General features: G+C 50.2%; 10 protein-coding genes across 10 annotated transcripts; 5 read left to right on the forward strand and 5 right to left on the reverse strand.

Annotated features, from left to right (window-relative positions):
• Positions 1-330: 330 nt before the first annotated feature.
• Positions 331-1,627, forward strand: N7515_004693 (ribokinase family protein; the record flags this gene model as incomplete). Its single annotated transcript, XM_056665437.1, has 3 exons — positions 331-391; positions 449-709; positions 765-1,627. The coding sequence occupies 3 exons, from the start codon at positions 331-333 to the stop codon at positions 1,625-1,627; spliced, it is 1,185 nt and encodes a 394-aa protein (XP_056522387.1).
• Positions 1,628-1,763: 136 nt separating this feature from the next.
• On the reverse strand, positions 1,764-2,148 carry N7515_004694 (uncharacterized protein; the record flags this gene model as incomplete). The annotated part of the gene is made up of 3 exons (XM_056665438.1): positions 1,764-1,821; positions 1,888-2,070; positions 2,126-2,148. 3 exons carry the CDS (start codon positions 2,146-2,148, stop codon positions 1,764-1,766), a joined length of 264 nt encoding a protein of 87 aa, XP_056522388.1.
• A 282-nt stretch (positions 2,149-2,430) lies between these two features.
• N7515_004695 (mitochondrial 54S ribosomal protein mL44) lies at positions 2,431-3,636 on the forward strand (the record flags this gene model as incomplete). The annotated part of the gene is made up of 1 exon (XM_056665439.1): positions 2,431-3,636. The coding sequence occupies one exon, from the start codon at positions 2,431-2,433 to the stop codon at positions 3,634-3,636; it is 1,206 nt and encodes a 401-aa protein (XP_056522389.1).
• Positions 3,637-4,072: 436 nt separating this feature from the next.
• N7515_004696 (basic secretory family protein) lies at positions 4,073-5,038 on the reverse strand (the record flags this gene model as incomplete). Its single annotated transcript, XM_056665440.1, has 1 exon — positions 4,073-5,038. The coding sequence occupies one exon, from the start codon at positions 5,036-5,038 to the stop codon at positions 4,073-4,075; it is 966 nt and encodes a 321-aa protein (XP_056522390.1).
• Positions 5,039-6,137: 1,099 nt separating this feature from the next.
• Positions 6,138-8,448, forward strand: N7515_004697 (ATP-binding cassette long-chain fatty acid transporter PXA2; the record flags this gene model as incomplete). Its single annotated transcript, XM_056665441.1, has 4 exons — positions 6,138-6,644; positions 6,721-7,357; positions 7,410-8,307; positions 8,373-8,448. The coding sequence occupies 4 exons, from the start codon at positions 6,138-6,140 to the stop codon at positions 8,446-8,448; spliced, it is 2,118 nt and encodes a 705-aa protein (XP_056522391.1).
• Positions 8,449-8,902: 454 nt separating this feature from the next.
• N7515_004698 (uncharacterized protein) lies at positions 8,903-10,056 on the forward strand (the record flags this gene model as incomplete). The annotated part of the gene is made up of 3 exons (XM_056665442.1): positions 8,903-8,957; positions 9,112-9,797; positions 9,946-10,056. 3 exons carry the CDS (start codon positions 8,903-8,905, stop codon positions 10,054-10,056), a joined length of 852 nt encoding a protein of 283 aa, XP_056522392.1.
• Positions 10,057-10,415: 359 nt separating this feature from the next.
• glpV (glycogen phosphorylase) lies at positions 10,416-13,480 on the reverse strand (the record flags this gene model as incomplete). Its single annotated transcript, XM_056665443.1, has 8 exons — positions 10,416-10,823; positions 10,880-12,645; positions 12,693-12,770; positions 12,824-12,927; positions 12,988-13,049; positions 13,100-13,135; positions 13,207-13,219; positions 13,284-13,480. 8 exons carry the CDS (start codon positions 13,478-13,480, stop codon positions 10,416-10,418), a joined length of 2,664 nt encoding a protein of 887 aa, XP_056522393.1.
• Positions 13,481-14,401: 921 nt separating this feature from the next.
• Positions 14,402-15,379, reverse strand: N7515_004700 (zinc-binding alcohol dehydrogenase family protein; the record flags this gene model as incomplete). The annotated part of the gene is made up of 1 exon (XM_056665444.1): positions 14,402-15,379. One exon carries the CDS (start codon positions 15,377-15,379, stop codon positions 14,402-14,404), a length of 978 nt encoding a protein of 325 aa, XP_056522394.1.
• Positions 15,380-16,099: 720 nt separating this feature from the next.
• On the forward strand, positions 16,100-16,966 carry N7515_004701 (alpha/beta fold hydrolase; the record flags this gene model as incomplete). The annotated part of the gene is made up of 1 exon (XM_056665445.1): positions 16,100-16,966. The coding sequence occupies one exon, from the start codon at positions 16,100-16,102 to the stop codon at positions 16,964-16,966; it is 867 nt and encodes a 288-aa protein (XP_056522395.1).
• Positions 16,967-18,793: 1,827 nt separating this feature from the next.
• gpaB (guanine nucleotide-binding protein subunit alpha gpaB) lies at positions 18,794-20,162 on the reverse strand (the record flags this gene model as incomplete). Its single annotated transcript, XM_056665446.1, has 6 exons — positions 18,794-18,893; positions 18,962-19,200; positions 19,252-19,381; positions 19,438-19,566; positions 19,625-19,970; positions 20,036-20,162. 6 exons carry the CDS (start codon positions 20,160-20,162, stop codon positions 18,794-18,796), a joined length of 1,071 nt encoding a protein of 356 aa, XP_056522396.1.
• Positions 20,163-22,737: the final 2,575 nt, after the last annotated feature.

Raw genomic sequence — 22,737 nt, forward strand, 5'->3', positions numbered from 1 at the left:
AGGGCTGAGTTGAGTAGGTTAAGGTCCAGCGGTTCTGATAGAGTAAAACACCTTATATTCGGTCCGAGCCTTCCAAGTTCAAGAAACACGAGATGATAGGGAGTGGAAAGAAGACGAAGATCGGAGCTCCTGAGGTCTGCAGCAGTGGGCTCTAGACGTGGTATGTATGTTACGGTGGGACCCGCACACGGCAATGACGTTGCGGGGTATATTTCGTAATTCCGTTACAGTCCCATGGTTGATCCACATAGTCGAACTTCAGTCTGAGGTTGTTCTTTGTCTATTTGAAACAACCCTCTTTCTGTGCTATCTATAGCCATAGCTGCAACGATGTCCGTCCAGGTTCAGCATTCCGAAATCGATTTCTGCACTTTGGGGATGTTTATAATTGGTATGCTTTGGTTTGTCCCTCAAACACGGACGTAGACTCACAGCCATTGATGACTAGATGATATTGATTTTGGTGGATCAAGACCTGGAGTCAAGAACGTTATCGGTGGCGCAGCGTCTTATGCTGTCGTTGGTGCCCGCTTGGTGTCAGGCTCGAAACATGCACGATCTGTGAGCTGGATCGTGGATGTTGGATCTGATTTCCCAGCTGAGACGTTTGATGTGATCACATCATGGAGGACGGACTGTGTATTCAGAGAAGATCACAGCAGGCTAACGACGAGGGCCTGGAATGGGTATCATCCCGACGAGAAACGAGGTAAATCCTGTCATGATATCTCTCAAAGCAATGCACGCAGTGACTGACCTCGTAGACTTCAAATATCTGACTCCAAAGTTGAGACTTGAGCCTGAGATGCTATCTGATACGCAGGTGTGGTCCAAGACATTTCATATGGTCTGTTCTGCGACACGCTGCATGTCAATAGTGCAAGACATTCTGCAGCGACGGGATGAATTACGAAAGGCAGGAAAAGCTCCATCTGCCGCGCATGCCTCCAAGCGTCCTATCTTTGTTTGGGAGCCAGTCCCTGACCTCTGTACCCCGGAAGAACAGGAAAATTTCCTTGCCGCAAACAAGGTAGTGGATGTAGTGAGTCCCAACCACATGGAGCTCGGCATGATGTTTGACCAGCCTGGTTGGACCGAGGGGAGCCAATCAAGCCAGCAGCTCGTCCAAAAGATTACAGAGTCCGCCATTGGTCCTGATGGAAATGGTCTGCTCGTCATTAGGGCAGGAAAGGACGGTAGCTACGCCTACTCCAAGTCCTGCAAGATCTGGCTCCCCGCATACCATCAGCCTGATCCATCGGGTGCTACGCTTGTGGTCGATCCTACGGGTGCGGGCAACTCCTTCTTAGGTGCTCTAGCCCAAGGCATGGTCACTGCAGGCAGAGAGCCATTCCAAGTCATTGACGACGTTCTATCAAATTCCAAGGCTTGGAATACAGCCCTTGATACTTGGGGTGATTGCCAACACCATCCTAAGGCACTCATTTGCGCTACCGTCGCAGCTGGCTTTGTGGTCGAGCAAATTGGAGTGCCTCAAATCGAGATTGATGGGGACGGAAAGGAGTTGTGGAACCAGACTGAATTCACGGAACGAGTCCGCCTGTACACGCAGCGATTATCGAGGACACTTGAAGAGTCTGCCCAGAGACACCTGTTGATCCATTGATCAATGGCCAAATGAGGAACGCCCTTTTTTTTTGTCGTACACACAAGTGAGAAAAAGTAGAAATAAAACACGAAAAAAAAGGGTCCACCTCGCTGAAATTCCCCCTACAACCGCCATCCAGTCTTATAGGGTGTCTTTATGAGTCGTTCTTTGCAGCTTGTTGGGCCTCGTGTTCGCGGATTTGCTTGCTCCAGCTATGGTGAAGAGAAGTATAGGTTAGCGTAAGGTGTGCTTTGAGTGATATGGTTCGGGGGACGGACTATCGGCTGGGGAAGAAACGGCCAGGCTCGGGCATCTTGTCACGGTACTCCCGCTCAGCACTGATGCTGAAGGCGACTGCAGCGACACCGATCACAAAGGCGCCCATGATCGCAGTGTTGGCCCTCCAGTTAGCTGGCTGGGCGTACCAACCACCAGCGGGGGACCAGACTTCCTTAGGGTACCTGCGGGACAGAAAGATTAGCACATGGCATAGTACTCAAAGACAGCGGGACATACGGGATCTTTCCACCTCCACCCATTGTGACGAATATGCAATTGAAGGGTTTGTTTATTGTAATTGAGCGTACGGCTGGTAGTTCTCGAAGTTGGAAGCCGAAGGGCCGTCTCGGTCGCAGGTCTGGTGCCAAGGCGCTAGAGCCAGGTTTGGCTTAGCGCGTCCTCACACGACTTGGCTATCCCGTGACTGCCGCGACAATTTCTCTTCTCTCCCGTTGATGGTATGCCAATCGATTGTGTCGCGATTCCTTTTCCTATTTTTTGTATAATCCTTTCACGACACCCATAATACCACAATCGCCCAGATGAAGAGACTGCAGCTCCAACGATGGAGCAGCTCAGTCCTTGCACCTCGGGCTCGGACTGTCAACCGTCTGCACCAACACATCTACGGACAGCGGTATCAATCGACCGTTTCCCCGGTCCAGGCTCGGGATGATCAGACTGCAGCAATTTTCGAGGACTCAACAACACAAGATGAGCAATTGGCTCAAATCGTCAAGGACTCCCACACCCGCCGCTCGCATCTCCAATATCCCTCACCCCCAGTCGAAGCAGCCCAACAATCTGCAAAACTCGCTGCTCTCCACGCTCGACTTTACCTCCCCTCCAGATTACCTGTCCAGACGCTTGCACGCGCACTAGTCGACCAAACCGCAGACCCTAACCCCAACTTCAACAATGCATCGCTGGCAACTCTCGGCCACGACCTCCTTTCCTACTACGCAACCGAGCACCTTATTTGCACTTATCCGCGTCTGCCTTTGACCGTGATTTTTGCGGCCATGTACGCATATGCTGGACCCAAGACTCTCGCTGCTATGGCAAGAGAGTGGGGTGTCGAAATGGCCACCTTGCCGGGTGGAGAGGTTGATCCCGGTCTGTTGCAGTTCCGGAGGGTCGAGCCTGGCAGTGAAGTCGAGACCGGCTCAAGCAGATCGGCACGCCCATATGAACATAACAAACTCTGGAGGAAGACTGTCACTTCCAAGGTCTTCTATGATGATGAATTTGGTGACCCACTCAAGGGCCCTGGGATGTCCGCCGGCGGTGTCACTACCGAGCAAGCGAGTGCAGAGTTCGTCCGCGCCGTCATGGGCGCGATCTACCTGCACGCTGGCCGTGCTGCCGCCAAGCGATTCTTCGAGCAGCACTTCCTCTCACGACACCTCAACATCTCTGAATTGTTCAACTTCCGGGCACCGGCCCGTGACCTGACCCGCTTGTGCGCTCGCGAGAGCTTCGAGCGCCCTGTTGCCAAGGTCATCAGTGAGACTGGTCGTCACAGCAGACACCCCGTCTTTGTAGTTGGTATCTTCTCTGGTCAGGACAAGCTCGGAGAGGGCGCTGGCGCCAGTCTGATTGAGGCCCGCGAGCGTGCTGCTGTCGCCGCGCTCAAGGGTTGGTACCTCTACAGCCCGCTCAATGTGCGCGTCCCTAGTTCGATGGAGGAGCCATCGGCCCTGCCATGGAAGCCGGTTCACGTCGACTTGGGCGAGGTCATTGTTTAAGGTATTCGGTGCAATGGGACGCCTTGGTTCAAGGCACGGTGACATATTATTTCATGTTTCTTTTTTGGGCTATATCGCTTTTCTTTTTCCGGTGTGCTATTCTTTCGCATGGGAAGCTGGCCGGCGGTAAAAAGAGTCATCTATCCTGTCTTCTGCATGACTGGATTCTGTACATTATGGGAATACCAATCCCTTCGATTCACCTGGTGTCTTTCTTCTTCGAATTTTCCCTTGATGTTTTATTTTCCTCTGCTCTCTTCTCCATTAGAATCGGGTCCAAGAGGGCCAAGCCAAGGCGTCCATATCGACGCTGCCATCCAAATATAGAACTACCTTCAAAAATCTATTCCATGAATGCATACCATATCCGATGCCCAAATAAACCTACCGACAACCACTGACCCATACACATCGTCTAGCATTCACATCCATGCCATCAAGCTGGATCAAGAATCTCGTCTTCCCAATTCCCACTATTTCTGCCCACAATCCCCTCAGCAGGGTCATCCAGATACCGGCCATACTCCTCCCATAAATCATCAACCCCAACCCCAAACAGACCTTTCCAGAATGGTAAGTCCTGTTCACCCACATTTTCCCTTTCCCCTTCACCAAGGTACCCAACCCTCAACAGCCGATCATTCAACAATCCCACAGCCCCTCTCCCCACCCTAACATCCTCAAGCCACGCCAGGAAGTACGCAGTATGCTGATACCCCATATCCCACTTGGGCGGCCGATCCGCAGCCGACACCGGCCGTTTCCAGTGCGGCGGCTCCAGCCCAGCCTTAAGCCGCACGAAATCAGCGATACCCTCGATCAGCCCGCCTGGCGGCCGGGGCATCTTCTCATCTCCGGTTTCAGCACTATCAGGCGGCGCGGTGTGCTGGTAGCAATGCACAAGCTCGTGAGTCAGGACCCCGACCAGTTCGTGCAGCGGATCCTCTTTCGCAGACGGGCCGGATGTGCAGTCCTCGATGTACGGGAGGGAGACGTGGATCTCCTTGTGCGCATCGTCGAGCTCTGTGCCTGTTGTGTAGGCTACGCCGCTGTAGTCGCGGAGAAAGACAGTTACTGACCTTGTTGCGGGGATGCTGGGAGTGAAGGAGGGTTGGGGTTTGGTTCTGGAGTTGGGGGGTGGGGTGTAGAGGTATTTGATGATGTTTGCTAGGGCTTCGTCGAGGGTTGATGCGACGTCCGGGATGAGGGTGAGGAAGGAGCTTGAGGCTGCGTGGCGGAGGTCTTCGATGTGGAGGCGGAGCTTTGGGCGTGGAACCTCGGGGATGAGATTTGGTGTCATGGTTGCTTGCTGTTCATTGCTACTTGAGTTCTGTGCTTCGCGCTTTTGGGGGTCGGTCTTGGGGATTGCGGAGGGGTGGGGTGTAGGGGCGGAGGCTGTCATGGCTTATTTTGGCTGATGTAGATGTTGATCGACTAGTGATTGTATTTCAAGGGTCTGTTGTAGGAATTAGTTCTTTGTGATCAAGCCCTATATTGAGGCCGGGTGTATGAAAGTGAGATTCGAGGGCGAAAGGCGGGGAACTGGTGCTGGTGTGCTGACTGTCTTGGAATGCCCTCAACAATGCTGAGGTGCATCGCACTCTCGAGATGTCAATCTTGACCATCAAGCGACTGGCGCCTACCTTTCGAAAGGAAGATTAAGGCGCTCGAGCCTCGATTTATTGACATTTTGCCTATGTATGGATATTACTAAGTTTGTTGACGCTTTCGGAAATTACCGTCAATATAGACTCAAACTCCACATGGAGCCTTCTCTTCCATTTCTATATCCATTCATGAGAGAGCTGAGGATGGGGAACCACGGAGCTTTGAGGGACATCTTTGGATTTATTCACTATGACCAGCATCTTCAACAGATTGTGAAAATGCGGTGATGGATGGGACTCTCGAGACTTCAGCACAAATGATTTTGATACTACTGCATCATAGGACAAGGATTTTTTGGTGAAAAAGTGTCTAACTAGAGATGGTGATCTAGTAGTGCTAGAACTCAGTACAGTAACCGTCATGCAATAATACTTTATCGAAAATTAGCTTTCTGATGATGTCAGTTTAGCATACACAGTTGGCGCGTCTATGTCCCACTAGAGTGCTTGAACATCAGGTTATATTTGTACTAATCGCTTTTCAATGGTACAAAAAGAATAAGTTGCTCTTGAGGAGAATGGGCGTTGGGAACTGGGAGCGCTCTCACTGGTGAGGTGTACTAGTAGAAAGGTGTCGAGAGCTTATATGTACAATTTACATCCAAGTCACAATGTGACAATGCGCATGGACACTGTGTAAACAAGTATACATACATAGAACGTGGCCAGTCAAAGTGGGTTCCTCGGCTGACCATCCCCCGGTTTTCTGGGGTATCACATGCCAACCACCCCCGTCATGGCCCTCCAACCCATTTACCCCATTCCTCCTCTCCACCCTCAACGGCGGACATGTTCGCGCCCAAACCCAGCTGACCAGCATCCACCAGCATCGCCATGGCCGCCCAGTCCAAACTACTGCCGCCCGAACGCTCCCTCAAACACATCCTCTCCAGCCTAACGAGCCTCTACCTCCGCAACCGCACCCGCATCTCACGCGCCGTCTACCTCGCCCTCTTCGCCGCTCTAGCCAAACGAATCCACAATGCCATCTCCGAGCAGAAGGCCGCATCACAGCAGGTCGAGCTGCGTCGACGACCCGGCACAAGCAGTCTCGGCGATGAAGAACAGCCGCGCAAGAAGCGCGTCGAGATCAACCGGGAGTTCTTCAAACACTTGCTCCGCTTGCTGAAGATCGTCATTCCCGGGTGGAAGAGCAAGGAGCTGCGGCTGCTTGTTAGTCACAGTGTGTTTCTGGTGTTGAGGACGATGCTGAGTTTATATGTTGCCGAGCTGGATGGCAGACTTGTTAGCAGCTTGGTGCGCGGGAAAGGGAGGGATTTCTTGCTCGGTCTTGTCTGGTGGATGATTGTGGCTGTCCCGGCTACATTTACTAATTCTATGGTATGTTCCTGCGTCTATGCTAGTGATATGCGACCGTTCGGGACATTTGCTGACTTGGACGTTTCTTTCGTGTTAGCTTGCGTATCATCAGTGCAAGTTGGCTCTCAGCTACCGGAAGCGACTTACGGATTATATCCATGAGAAATATCTATCTAATATGACATTCTACGCCATTTCCGCGTTGGACGATCGCATCAAGAATCCCGACCAGCTTGTCACGGTCGACGTGTCTCGATTTTCGGATAGTTTGGCGGAACTATACTCCAACTTGGCCAAGCCCATTCTCGACATGGTTATCTACAACTACTCGCTTTCTAAGAATGTTGGAGGTGAAGGGTTATTCATTATGAGTCTGCTGGTGCAGCTTTCAGCCAACGTTATGCGTATGCTGACTCCGCCGTTCGGCAAATATGTTGCCGATGAGGCTCGGTTGGAGGGCGAGTTCCGTTTCCTTCACTCGCGGCTTATCGATTACAGTGAAGAGGTTGCTCTTTACCATGGCCATGAGGCCGAGAAGGATACTTTGGACAAGGGTTATTTCACGCTGATCAAGCATGTGAATCGCATCCTGCGTCGGCGACTCTACCATGGATTTATGGAGGACTTTGTGATCAAGTACTTCTGGGGAGCGCTTGGCTTGATCTTGTGTAGTGTACCTGTTTTCTTCAAGGTCCCTGGTCAGGTCGCTCACAGCATGGGCGATCACACTGAAAGTGAGTTGATATCTTCTTCCCTGCAAGGGCTTTTCTTTCTAACCACTCTCAGACTTTGTCACGAATCGTCGATTGTTGCTTTCCTCCTCAGATGCTTTTGGTCGATTGATGTTCTCTTACAAAGAGATCTCGGAGTTGGCTGGCCACACTTCGCGTGTCTCTTCTTTACTAGAGGTCATGGACGATCTACTTGCTGGAAGATTTGAAAAGAAGTTGGTATCTTCCGCTTCAACAGAAGAGAACGCGGAAGTGCTCTCTGGCCGTGGTCAAATCATCGAAAGTGACGCAATCGAGTTCACCGATGTCCCGATCGTTTCGCCGAACGGCGATGTCTTGGTGCGCAAGCTATCCTTCACCGTCAACCCCGGTGAGCACCTACTCATCGTCGGGCCCAATGGATGTGGCAAATCATCTCTCTTCCGAATCCTGGGCGGGCTCTGGCCGGTCTACGGAGGCACTGTCAGGAAACCTCCATTCCAGGATATTTTCTACATTCCCCAACGACCATATCTATCCCGCGGTACTCTGCGACAGCAAGTGATCTACCCGGACGGAGTGCGCGAGATGCGTGCCAAGGGCATTACTGACGATGACCTGTATGAGATCCTGTCCGTGGTTGAGATCCAGTCTGTCGTCAACCGCCCTGGAGGCTGGGACGCAGAGGAAGAATGGCGCGATGTGCTGTCCGGTGGCTTGCAGCAGCGTATCGCTATGGCCCGACTTTTCTACCACCGACCCAAGTTTGCCATTTTGGACGAGTGCACCTCTTCTGTGACGTTGGAGATCGAGAAGGTCATGTACGAGACTGCCAAGAAACTTGGCACCACCCTCATGACTGTCTCGCACCGTCGCAGTCTCTGGCAGTATCACCAGAAGATCCTCCAGTTTGATGGACAGGGTGGGTATATTTTCACCGGTCTGGACTGGGAGCGACGGTTGAAGTTGGAAGAGTAAGTTTTCATTCCATTATTCCCCGTGTCTGGTGATGGTCCTCTAATGACTTAATTTCATGCAGTGAGAAAGAAGAACTGGACTTGCAGCTCCGGGCTGTCCCGGAGCTCGAACGTCGTGTGGCTGAATTGACGGCCTAAGTGAAACGCCAAAATCTATGATGCATGAGACATCCACTTCACGTGACTATAACCAATCATATGAAAGACTCGGCTTCGGGATTCCACAGTTCGGCTTGTCGGGCCCGACCCCTGGGGTCAAACAGCCAATCAGAACACATTGAATCGGCACCCTTCCCCACCCCCGAAGTCACGATAGTTCTCCGTAGTCCCGATCAGACTAGTTCCGATGATGCCCCTCATATGGCCCACACTGATGTCGTTGACGTCCCTACGTCATTTTCCTATCTTGTTTGCCACAACCAAGAACCAAGGTTGCAGGTTATGAGACCCGAACTATTGTGCATCGTGGCTTTGCCAATTCAAATTTTAAATACTTCATTATTTCCTACAATTGCATTCAAATCACCTTCCCTTCACCTCTCTAACTACTACCTGTCTATACACCCTTCCCTCAAAAAAGGTTCTATATAAAATGTCTCCCTCACAACAAAACCCCGACAAGAAGAGAAAGATTATCATCTTCTCTGGTAAGTCTATACCTCCCAGCAGGGCATTGCCAACAAGGCATTGAACAAAGATCCCTGTTTCCTCACACCCCAACCCTGCTTTACCCCAGACCAATCAACCAATCACTTCCCCACATAAACACCCAAAACCAGGAACTAACAAACTATACCCCAGACTTCGACGGCACAATCTTCCTCCAAGACACCGGCCACGTCCTAGTCGACAACCTGGGCTGCGGCGCAGCCTACCGCGAAAAACTCGAAGAACAATTCAAAAGCGGCTCGCGGACATTCCGCGACATCTCCGAAGACATGTGGAGCTCCCTCACAATCCCCTTCGGCGACGGCTTCGACATAATGGAAAAGACCCTCTCCCTAGACGCGGGCTTCCGCGAATTCCACGCCTACTGCCAACGCAACAACTTCCCCTTCAACATCATCAGCGCCGGCCTCAAGCCCGTCCTCCAACGCACCCTGGACCTCTTCCTGGGTGCCGAAGAAGCATCAACGATCGAGATCGTCGCCAACGACCTCAAAGCTCCCGGCGGCGTGCCCTGGAAGCCTATTTGGCGCGACGGGTCGGATGCGGGACACGACAAGGCGCTTAGCGTCAATCTGGCTAGGGAGAAGGCTCAGTCTGAGTGTGAACCGGATGAGATGCCGTTGATTGTTTTTATTGGGGATGGGGTTTCGGATTTGGCGGCGGCCAGGGAGGCGGATGTGCTTTTTGCGAGACGGGGATTGAGACTTGAGGAGTATTGTCTTGAGCATGGGATTAAGTATACGCCGTTTGATTCTTTTTCGGATGTTAAGAGGGAGATTGAGAAGATTAGTGAGGAGGATCAGAGGAAGACTGGTGGTGTCGGGAAGCCGATTAGGTATAATCCACGTGCGAATATGTGGAGGAGGATTTCAAGTAAGGAGGCTGTGAGTTTTTCTTTTTTCTTTTTTCTCTTACTTTTCTTATGGAGATATTTCCATGTGTTGAGCGTGTGTTGATTATTTGCAGGTTCCTACGCTTATTGCTACTGCTACGCCTTCGAATGAGGAGAAGATGGCCCTCTGGCCGGATTATTTCTCTGAGCCGAGCCAGGTGCAGACTTCTACTATAAAGGAGTAGTGTGGGGTTTTGATCGACGGATGCTGATGAGGTCCCATGTTGTACATGTTTTGTTTTACTGCGTTGGCATGGAGTGGGTGTTTGGTCTAGATATCCAGTTTGTTGCTCGGAGGCGGTGTTCTCTGGGCTTGTGAGATAATGCTGTTATACTTGCATCGTGGTTCTGGATATACCAATTGAACGAGATCATTGCCATTGAATCTGATAGTTGAGAGAACTGTAACGATCGAGTGTAGGGAATATCAGATTGATGAACTATTAATGATAACAGCAGGCTATTCATACTGTGTAAACCAATAAAGTGCACGCGAATCAATGCGAAACCAACACTGCACTACTCAGGCCAAGCAAACATCTGCCTAGTCTTTAACCTCCAGAGGCTCAATATTCCAGATGCTATCCGCATACTCGTTAGTAACGCGATCCATGGAGAAGAAGCCCATGCGCGCGACAGAGGTAATAGACTTAGCCAGCCACTCATCCTGATTCAAGAAGGCCTCGTCGACCATCTCGTGGGTAGTGATATAGGAGTTGAAGTCGTCCGAGACGAGGTAGTAGTCACCGTGCTCTTCAATAGAGTTGAGGAGTGCAGAGAACTCATTCTTGTCACCGAACATGCCATCCTTGATTGCATTGAAGACGCGCTCGAGCTGCGGATCTAGCTTGAAGTCGCCGTAGAAGTGTCGGTGGCGCAGGTCCTCGACGTCCTCGGCGAGGTTGCCGAAGAGGAAGATGTTCTGCTCGCCGATTTCGCGAGTGATTTCGATCTGTCATTGTGTCAGTTAGGAAGATCTGAAGCGGCTTAAATCTAGGAAATACTTACGTTGGCTCCATCACAGGTGCCGATTATCAGACCGCCATTCAGCACGAATTTCATGTTGCTCGTGCCGCTGCCTTCGGTACCCGCAGTCGAGATGTGTTCGCTGATATCAGAGGCCGGGCAGATGATCTCTGCCTTGCTGACATTGTAGTCCTCGATGAAGATGACCTTCAAAAGGTCGCCAATGTCGGGGTCTCTGTTTACGACGTCGGCTACCTTGTTGATGAGATGGATGATTGTTTTGGCCATCCAATAACCAGGAGCCGCCTTTCCTCCGAAAATAGAAACACGAGGAACAACCTTCTTCTTCTCCTCCGCTGACATGTCTTTGATGCTCAGGTAGCGGTGGATGAGACCAAAGATGTTGAGCTGCTGGCGCTTGTACTCGTGGATACGCTTTACCTGCACGTCAAACAGGGCATTGGGGTTAACATCGAATCCGGTGGTGGCCTTGATGTGTTGAGCAAGACGCAGTTTGTTCTCCCGCTTGATGAGTGCCCACTCTTTGCGGAATTCCTTGTCATCGACGAAAGCTTCGATCCCGTCCAGAAGGGTGAGGTCCTTCAAGAAATCATATCCTCCGAGTTTTTCTGCAATCAGCGCAGATAGCCGCGGATTGGCCTGGTGGAGCCAGCGTCTTGGAGTAATTCCGTTGGTGACGTTAGTGAACCGGTCCGGCCCATAGATTGTCACAAAGTCTTTGAAAAGAGTCGTCTTGAGTAGGTCGGAATGCAGCTCGGCTACACCGTTGACTTTGTGGGAGCCAATGATGGCCAAATAGGCCATGCGCACCATCTTTGGATGCGACTCTTCAATGATCGATACTCGCGACAATATCTCCCGATCTTTAGGGAAGCGTTTCTCCACCGATTGCAGGAAGAACAGATTGATCTCGTAGATAATTTGCAAGTGTCGGGGAAGCAGGTTCTGCATCAGCGGGACCGACCACTTCTCCAACGCCTCGGGGAGGACGGTGTGATTGGTATAACTGAAGGTCTTGGTTACAATGCCCCATGCCTCGTCCCATTCCAATCCCTCCTTGTCAATCAAGATGCGCTGCAGCTCAACAATTGCAAGGGTCGGGTGAGTGTCGTTGAGCTGGATAGCCACCTGATCAGGGAACTCACTCCAAGCACGCTTCGTCTTCTTGAATCGCCGAACAATGTCGAATAGCGAGGCAGCACACCAGAAGTACTGCTGCTTCAGACGCAGCTCTTTGCCTCGCTCAAGGTTATCATTGGGGTAAAGAACCGCGGATATAGTTTCCGCCCTCTGCTGGTCTGCCACTGCGCTTTCATAATCTCCAGCATTGAACTTCTGGAAATCAAACTCTCCGCTACTGGCCTTGCTGGACCACAGACGAAGATTGTTGGTAGTCTTCGTGCCATACCCGGGGATGGGGACATCGTACGCGATAGCTTGAACGATCTCACCATCTTCCCATGAGTGCACGATCTTACCACTCTCGTCCTGATATTTCTTGATGTTGCCATAGAACTGGATGTCGACTGTGATTTCGTGTCTGGGGAACTCCCAGGGGTTATTGTCCAGCCAGTAGTCTGGGATCTCCACCTGGTAGCCATTGACAATCTCCTGCTTGAAGATACCATAGCGGTAGCGTAGTCCATAACCCCAGGCTGGATAGTTCAGGGTCGCCATACTATCCAAGAAGCAGGCTGCCAGACGTCCCAATCCGCCATTACCCAATGCAGCATCGTGCTCCTGGTTGATGACATCCTCGATACGGAATCCAAGATCCTTCAATCCCTCTGGACTTTGATCAGCGCCATGCACATCCTATATTTAGAGAACGTACCTCGAGCGGCATCCTTCATGCCGACATTTAGCATAGCATTGTCCAACGCCCGTCCCATAAGGAACTCAAGCGACAAATCTATACCAGCAATTAGCTAACCTCGTCTGCTGGTCACCGGACCAGAAACATACAGTAGACTCGCTTCTGGTCGGTGAAAGTCTGGCGCTGTTGGGTCTTATTCCACTCAACGATCAACCGGTCCCTAAAGGCAAGTGCAGTACCCGAATACGCGGCTCTGCGGGAAGACACCCGTTAGTTGCAAGACTAGCGTGAAACAAGACCACCCCGCACATACTGTTCATCGCAGTTGTACAGCGAACGAGCAAGCGTAGTCTCGATATGACGTACTAGCTCTGTCTGCGAGGGTATTAGTCGAAGTATTCAGTACTGTTGCAGGTGGTACTCACCTCGAATTCGTCTTTGTTGCTGAACTCAGTGGCCGACTAATTAATTGGCTCGAGCATTAGTATTTCACGCGGGAGCTGCATGCAGGATTTGTTAAATTCCAACATACGTGCTTCCTCCAACTGCACCCAAGTGATTTCCTTCGTCAGTCCACTATTCATCCTAAAGGTGGTATACAGTACTCACGCCTCTCTCAGTGGCTCAGGAATGCTCGCTTCGACATGTTTAATCTCGGCAGGTCCAAGACCAGTGAATGTACGCTTATGCTTAGGACGACTGAATCCCGGTCCGACAGGTCCTTGGAGGTCAGCGATAGGAGCACCGACGGATGGTCTTCGCTCCCGACGAGACTCGGTCGGTGGCTCTGGGATGGTCGTTGACATGGTGGAAATGAGTAGAAAAAAAGGATGAGGGGTTTAAAAATCAGGTATAGGCTAGAAGAAAAAAAATGCAGAGTACAATACGAAGAGAGGTTGGACTACTTAAGAGGGAGAAAGAGGGGAAGTGCCTGGTTCATGCAGTCATGACTTCCAAGGTTCACTGGTGACACCGGGGGGGAGGGGGGGGGGGACAACGGTTCCTTTTTATAGCTGTTTCTGGCACATGCGGTACAGGAAAGAACGAATGATGACATATTGTTTTAGATAAGGAATCTCTTGGTTTTTTGAAGATTTTCTCGGCTCTTTTGACTTTTCCTCTTCAAAGGTGGATGTAGTGGATACTATATGATCCTCACCTCTCCGTCCTTTTCTTCTTCCGGGCTCTTCCTCTCCACCTTCGATATTCTCGTTAATGATTACAGTCTTAGCGTACTGCATTCTTCATAACATTATGTACTATGTACCCCGTACAATATACATCATACGATGCATAGGCCGCGTTCAGACACTCAAGCCTCAGGGTCCTGTTCACGGATACTCAGTCAGGTGATGCTCGCAGCCCCCTCGTAATTCCGCCAAGGGCTCCTGCAATAAACAACCTTTTTAACCGATAACACGATATGAATCACAATCATTTCAACTATCAAGTCCGCCTTGATTTCATGAATGGCACTCGTGGCTTATTGAAAGAGGACCTTCGGTCTGCCAGAGTGCAGCCAGAATGAGTTATAAACCCTACCTTAACTTACTATTGATATCTACTTTTTGGATGAAGGAATCAAGAGACCTCGCACAGATGACTGATACCTAATCAAATTGAGAATTTGAGATGATGCAGCAGCGTTTGAACTACGATATTTAGACAAATAGCAGACAGCCTGACAGGAACAGTTCTTTTAATTACACGCAATCAAAAGCATAGTCTCACCCAACAGTAACCACCATCTTGCCTTGCGCCTCATTGTTTTCCATTATGCGATGCGCCTCTTGAATCTCTTCAAAATCGAAGACTTTCCAAGGTTCTGCGTCAAACTGTTTTTGGGCAACCATTGTGACAATGTCTTGCAGAGGGACGTCGGTCAAAGGGAATTCGGGCGTTCCAAAGACAAAACTGCCAAAGAAACTAAGATGCACGCCGCTCGCCATTTGCAGAAGCGGGTTGAAGTCGGAGATAGGCGCAAGTCCACCCAGCCAGCCAGCCAGACATACTCGGCCTCCCCTGTACACCATGTTGAGCGAGTCAAGGATAGTGCTGTTCCCGACAAGGTCTAGGATAGCATCAAATCTCTGCGGAGCACGCTCAGAAAGGGCCGGCCCTTCAATGAGTACATCTTTAACCCCAAGGCGCTCGAGCTGTGCAACACGGTGCGTACTACGCGTCGTAGTAGTCACGTGCACCCCTGCTTGTACGGCCAGATTGATGGCCGCTCTTCCAAAAGCCGACGTTCCACCTCGAATCAGGAGTCGTTGGCCTGCTTGAATCTCAAGATTTCGGAACAGACAAGTCCACGCTGTCGCATATGATTCGGGGAGGGCCGCTAGCTGGTCCCATCGCAGACTGGCTGAAGCTGGACCGAGTGGGACGACATTTGACACTTTCGCTCGAGTAAATTGGGCATAACTGCCGCTGATGGTGCGCCCCAAACCACCCATGAGACTAGCAACTGGCGTGCCCTGTTCAAACTCGCCTCCCGGGCATGCATCGACAATGCCGACACACTCGATTCCGCTGATAGGTACCCATTCGGCCCATTCTCCTTTGCGCATGTGCATCTCAGCGTGGTTGAGGCCAAATGCTTTGATCCGAATCACCACCTCTCCATGTTTGGGCTCCGGGGTTGGCATGTCCTTGATGACGAGGGACTCGGGCCCTCCAAACTTTTCGATAACGATTGCTTTCATCGTAAATGTCTCCGGGCTCTCGCGGCTTCAATTCGATCGAACAAAACGGATTGGATAGAAAGACTGATGAGGTTGGCCCTTGACAATTCACCTCGTATTTAAGCGCAAACGATTCCGTCCTATCCGGTACTGATGCCACTTTGTCAAAAGGATGGATGCCCATGGAATGCGGCTTATAAATCGATTGTTTGATTCATTATCTAGCTTCAAAGTGTAGCCTCGTCATCTGAGACGGTGACGCTGGGGATTAAAGCTGATCGAGCTGCTTTAGGTAGGTGCAAACAGGTGCAAACGTATGCAAACCATTCCGTCGTCTCCGGTGCAAACTTACAGTGGTAGAGTTAGTCTTAGTTGACGCCACGTGTCAAAGCATCATGCGTACTGATTGGGCCAGGTGCGAAATGCGGCTAAGAGATCTACCTTTCGTAGACAGAAACGCTGGGGATTAGAGTTTACGGAGACGCCACATTCTTCGGGGTCCCGGGGTTTGGTGTTTGTATAGTTTGGTTCATTTGCATCTAGACAATCTAGACAAGACGAACTTTGTAACAGAGTTAAACGATCAATCATGACTGCAGGTGTCGTTACATCAAGAGCGAGAGATCCTTCTGGTAACTTGCCTAAGAACAGTACTTAAGGATCGTGCCTCCCATGTATTCTCAGCTGGAACAGCCATTCAATTCCAATTTCATCGCATATACACATATACACATCGGCACCATGACACTCGCGCAGACCAAGACAGTCCCTCTCCCCTCTGGAGTTAACATGTTCTACCGCGAGCAGACACCAACAGCAGGAGCACCAGTCATTCTCCTACTGCACGGGTTTCCGTCCTCGTCACATCAATTCCGAAACCTGATGCCCCTTCTAGCAGCCAAGTATCGTGTACTTGCCCCTGATCTGCCAGGCTTTGGCTTCACCGAGGCACCATCGACCTACAAGTACACATTCGACAACCTGGCAGCTGCAGTCGCCGAATTTCTGGATGAGCTCCGCATCACCAAATTCAGCATGTACATCTTTGATTACGGTGCGCCGACAGGTCTGAAGATTGCCCTCCAACGTCCAGATGCCGTTCAAGCCATCGTCACACAGAACGGGAATGCCTACGTGGAGGGCTTCGGTGACATCTGGGCTCCAATTCAAGACCTGTGGGCAAGCAACAACAAGCCAGAAAACAGACTGATAGTCGAGAAGGCAATGTTGTCGTTTGAAGCTATCAAGTTCCAGTATGTGAATGGGAACCCATATGCGGACAGGGTTGCTCCAGAGTCATATTATCTTGACTATGCGCTTTTGCAGCGCCCTGGAAATAAAGAGATTCAATTGGATCTCTTCATGGACTACCGAACCAATATTCCTCAATATGCCGACTATCAGCGATACTTCCGAGAATCTCAGGTTCCGCTTTTGGGAATTTGGGGCAAGAACGATGTCTTCTTTATCCCTCCCGGCGCAGAGGCGTACAAGAGGGACTTGCCAAATGCTGAGATCAAGATGATTGATGCAGGCCATTTTGTTGTGGAGAGTCACACTGAACTCCTCGCTCGCGAAATAACGGCATTCTTGTCTAAAATTGAATAGTGCATGACACTACCTGTGCTTGTGGATACCTGTCTGTCTGCCTTGCCCACTTGGGCTGGTGATTTCCGCTCACTGCGCTTTGTATGTCGAGTTTCTCGCAGCCCTAATAATCAAAGTCATCTTTCGCATGCTTCTATGCCTGCATATTAAGCTGTATGGTAGTTATAATTTACTTTGAATTTATTGTAAAAGGTTTCACATGAACTTTCCCTAACACTAATGGACGGCTAGATCCGGGCGGGGCTGTGTGGATATTAGATCTGTGTTGATCATTGGCTATACAATATCTGATCCACTTTTGGCGCAGATTCTCCTGTTGACGTTGTAGACTAGAACAGACAATCTGATACTACTAATATGAATATGAAAGCCCAGCTCCCTTCCTGGTCTCCCCCAAAGGCAGGTTCGTCTAGCCCATTGTCTATCTACTATGCCGGGCCCTCAACCTCCAAACCCCGCCTGATGTAGTCTTGTAGATACTACTAGATACCCCGCAAACGCCACCTACTGCCACATCACAGAGTGTGAGCTCGTACCCTGCGCCAGGGAGGCAGGTGTCAGTCGACTATGTCCCCAGATAGCAGGTGGTTAACAGCGGTGAAGGCTTTCGGATGTTCTAGCCCGGGCTTTTCGGGCTCCATCGGCCACGGAAAGGAAGGGCGGGGCATTCCAGTTGTTATGATGTGGGTGGCTGGAAGGGTGGAGTAGCACCTGCTAGGTCAGGTAGGTCTTCTCTCCTGGGGCCTGAGCTTCTGAGGATAAGACCCACTTGAATGAGCTACCATCTACACTGGATGTTTACTGCAGATATCAGAGACAAAAAGCAGACTCGAAGAGAGGAACTGATATATCGAGGCTCGCAAAGCGAGTAGCGAACAAGATATGCATAAAGAAATAGCCCGGGACGCACTGAATCTCAACTCCGTCCCACCTGACCGGGGCATCGCGATCTACCACAGGCCATGCTGGATTCGGTGTGTGTAGCACGATAGAAGAGATCCTCGGGGATATGAAATTAAACGCTGAAAGAACCACAAATTAAGGAGAAAGCATGCATGAGAAACGGTGTTGAAAGAGAAAAACATGAGGCGTGTAAGCACTCGAGGTAGTAGGTAAATAATAGCGGTAGTTATAGCAGGAGGAAAAGAGTAAAAGAAACACATAGAATATAAAAGCGCAGAACATGGCGCATTGAATATGGAAAATTTGCCATTGTATGCATGAAAGAGGCTGGAAAGCAGAGAAGCGGACCAAGGGAAGATATGATTGGTAGCGAAGGCGGAGAAACGGGTAACTCAGTGGGTGATGGGAATGAGATATCGAGTACACGAAGAGAGCCCGGCGAGTATTCAATCCCGATGGTGGGATTCCTGCCCGGTAGTGATTTCGGGATTGGTCGTTACGCGAATTCCGGGGCTTAATCGGGAGAGAAGAAAGGCACATGGAACAGGAACAGTAGCATAGATGACTGGCTGACATGCTACTGACACCCTTAATGGAACATATATCCATGTTTAGCAAAGCGAAATTTCCACCTTGGTTGACAGATAGGGATGTCCCTGTTCGAACCCGTCGCCGGCGAAATCAGCCGAGGAAGCTATAAAGGCACCATCAACGCCCGCAGCTGGTCAAAAGCAAGGAATAAAGTCTGAAAAGGGTATGAGTATAGGAGAACTGTTCGGGCAGTCTTCTGAGGAGGGGGATCAAAGAACACCGGGGGGCGACGTCGAGAAAAGGGACGGTGTGGATAATGAGGTCGGATTGAGAGGGAAGTTGTGCACACGAGGTCGCTTGTGCGACTAGATCTTCGGGGTATATTTCAAGCCGCTATAGAATGCCTGAGTCTTTCAAGGCATTTTGCAGAATAGTCTCTTTGACTGCTGCAAAGACGAGGCGGATATTCGAAGTATCAGTCGCTTGGGTGAGACTAAAGGTGGGAGAAAACAATCAGAAATCACGATCCGCAGAAACTGACACTGTTAGGGGTGGACTCACTGTGGGTATAGGTTCAAGTGAGCTCGATTCACTTGATTGAACCGCCATAGGAGGTACTTAGCGGCACGGTGCACGTCATTGCCGCCTGAGTAATCGGGGAAGTAGTTGCTCAACGGTGAGCGGGGCAGCTTCAAGCGGAACAAATCTACTTTGTTCAAGAAGAGGATGATACTTGTTCGCATGAACCACCGGGAGTTGACCACTGAGTCGAAGAGAACTAAACTTTCCATCATTCGGTTCTGCAAGGTTCGTCAGCTCCAGCATCATCTATTTGATATCTCGAGACATACCTGATTGCTTTCTTCCAGTAGTACTTGATCATATTCGCTGAGCGCTACGCAAAAGATGATGGATGTCACATTTTCGAAGCAATGGATCCACTTCTTTCGCTCACTGCGCTGGCCGCCCACATCAAACATGCTAATTTTAGTTAGAATGATCCCAATTGTTGGTGTCGGGTCCTGTGCTCCACGTACTGTATGCTCAACTGGCCCATTGTGAATCGGGTCTCATAGATACCGGTGGTCTTCGTTCTTGCCCTAAGCACATCTGACACATCCGGGACGTAGTTGGGGGACGTTATTCGCTTTGCCTCATCGAAGAAACTGGGCATTGGGTAAGAACTCGACCTCCAGAAAAGGGGGAACCGAAGGGTGGACCTACTATGGCGCCGAGTCCATCAGATAGAATTCATTCTGATGTTCCAGGACCGTTGATGTACAAGGGTCGTTCCAGAGATACGTGATCGCATCACCAATCTTGGAGTCGAGCGCGGTGTTGGGATCCGGGTCAACATTGTACTCCTCGAGGAAAGTGATATAGTCCTGCACTTTTTGGCTGGACGGTTCGAGTTGGAGATAGTGATAAGCTCCGATGAGGGCTTTGGCGCAATCCAGGAGGTTCTTGTAAATGGTCAATCGATAGAGCGCAAGTTCTTCCGCGGTGTAGCCATTTTGGTGGATAATCTTCATCTGTTTCACGATCGTTGACTTGCCACTTTCTCCGGATCCTGCGTAAAATTAGCCTACGCACTCCTAGGCCAGTTCTTCCACTAGCGGACACCCGAATGCATACCCAACAGCAGAATCTTGCATTCTCTTCGTAGTCGCCGGGAATCCTCTTCTAGCTTGCGGTCGATCACTTGGCTTCGCTTCTTCTGGTCCTGGTCCCCCGCGGACTCCGAGCTGAAACAGGAACCCATTATAGAATTGTTACTGGCCCAGACCAGCAGGGAGTAAACTCATTAACACTGCGCAATCACGAATTTGCCAGTCGAAATGGCCGCAGCCTTCGCTGTATTGGGAAGACTTCCGCCCAGCGCCACGCACGGGGGCAAGGAAGAATCAGCGCGACCAGAGTGTAAAGTATGGGGCGCCGAGTGAGATCGAGGGGAGGAACCGAGGTCCGGTTTAATTAGAGAGTATTGTAAGCTCTGAACCAAAGGTTGGGGTTGGAAGAATTGCGACAGGCGAGTTCGGAAGGAGAATGCGTTGGGTTTCGGGGTTTAGCGGTAGATGGGGGCGGGTCGGGAGAGGGTAAATGCGGAGAACCGGGTGAGATGACTCAGGAAGTGAGGATATCGAGGTAATAATAAGGGTAGTCGAAGTAATATAGTATGTAGGTATATAAAAGAGCCACAGAAAGTGAGTGAGTGAGAGGGATTAAGTGTGTGTCAGGTCAGTGCGACCATCGTCATGCTGGGGGAGTGGAGATGCCAGACTGGAGGGAAAAAGGGTAAGAAACGTGTATGGGCTCCGCTTACGTGTAATAAACTCTTAAACCCTTTCAGCCCCGGTTTCTTCCTTTCTCTCCTTCTCTTTATAGCGCTCGTTATTGATTTCTATATCCAATTGAGTTCATTTGTATGGTTCTATGACTTGGTACATATCTCTTTTTTCCATCATTCATCAGATAGCTGGATTGCAGTGTTTACTAGGTAAAGCCACTGGGGCAAATCGGGCACGTTCTGCTGTCAGATTTAGCAGAGAGTACGATCTAGTATGATCTCGTATCGAATTCCGTTGGTTTTTAGTAATAGCACGAGAATCATAAAGTCTACAAAGAGAATGACGTTTCTTTGGAAGTCAACAGAGAGCAGAGCCTCGTTCTAATGCCACGGGGTGACGGGACACCATAGCTGATGCTTTCCAACTCGTCTAGGACATATCTTAGGTTTTGTATCTTAGGAACAAGTCCCCAATGGTGTTTCCCTTTTCCGACATACCTTTCCTGCATAATTTTCAACTCTGGTCCTCTTAGTTAGTAGTCTTGTACGCAATTACTCCGTTTCATACTCTCCAATCCACACTGGAGCTGAAATGGAGCTGAAAAGTGGAGAGCGTTCTGTGCCTTAGGCATGGCGGGGTCCTACACAGTAAAGTTGGGTCTTCGGTGTGTACTCCGTGCGTATCTCTGACAGTCTATCATAACAGGGAAGTCAATTCAGCCCTGTGGTGCCTGGAGCCCGGGACTGGGCAAGAATCAAGCTTGAAAGAGGGGCTCATTGAGATCTATAGGTGTTCTCATCCAACCTAATCTTGGAAGCATGCGGAAGTGTCGATTTTATTGCCAAGCGCCGGAAGAGTCGGCATATATATATCCCCGTGTATCGTCTACACTAGGTTCTCACTTATCCAATACTGGACGGGACCAAAGAAGATAAAACACTGAGAGTACGTTAGACGTCCTATCTAGTCACTGACTCTTCAATGGTCTTTGTGTCCGTGGGAGCGTGGCAGGTCTTGTTTCACATGTCTCAGCCGCCAGATCCGCATCAAATCGCGATAAGACTCGGACGCGTCGAAACTGATATCTATGATTCTATGTATTCAACGCGGTCGCAGGTTCCACTGGAAACAGTGATATGTTGGGCAGTATAATATGCCTGTTACCACGTCATAAGGGATCGAAGTAGCCTATTATTGTGCGTCTGATATCCTCGACGTGCTCCTAGGGGGCTAGTCTACTCCGTAGGCCAACAACGAGTAGGGAGCAATAGTCCGGGACATTCCACCGGACCTATCAGAGCACCATAGAGAAGTCCAATGAACGAACAATCATGCCTTGTATGAATGATCATCTTGTCTGCTTTGGGGAGATCAGTGAGGGGATAGTTACTTTGAATCTGACCTGCGGCCTGCCAAGGCTTCGGCCAACTTGAGAAGAATTCCAGATCTTCAGCTAGTTCTTGAACGGGACTAGGGACAGATTCACCAGAACGTCCAGTGATCTCAATATTTATCGAATGATCGTTCTGAGAATTATATGGATATCATCCATGGGTAGACTTGTTACCCTCTCAATGCTGAAGAACAATGCCTGTCCAAAGGGGAACTTCCAGTGAGATAGACCGGGGTCTGGGCCGCGTGGTTGTGGAGCGAAAGGTAGCCTGCCAAGGAAGTACGCCCAGTCCACATACGGTTGGGAACGACAGAAGAATGGCACTGAGAAGGGCGTAGGAATAGTAAAAGAGAAGAAAAGAAAGGAGATCTTCTCCGTAGATATGTTTAGAAGAGAACTATTGTTAGAATCGAGCGAGATCCATCTCCCCAGAAGTCAAACAAGAAAAACCTTCCTTCAAGCCCCAGCTGAGTCATCCACATAAAACCGGACTGTCGCAACGTCATCGGCCTTGTTTTCTGCGCTTTTCACCCAGTCCCTTCCCCACACCTGCTGCCAACACACTTCACTTTCTTTGCGACCCCTTTCTGCTATTCCTTAACGTTAACCCTCCCCATCTCAACTTCTTACTTCCCTCTCTTTTACCCAACCCTCTT

The sequence above is a fragment of the Penicillium bovifimosum genome (assembly GCF_028826915.1).
Source record: "Penicillium bovifimosum strain IBT 22155 chromosome Unknown utg000004l_segment0_segment0, whole genome shotgun sequence".
Lineage (NCBI taxonomy): Eukaryota > Fungi > Ascomycota > Eurotiomycetes > Eurotiales > Aspergillaceae > Penicillium > Penicillium bovifimosum.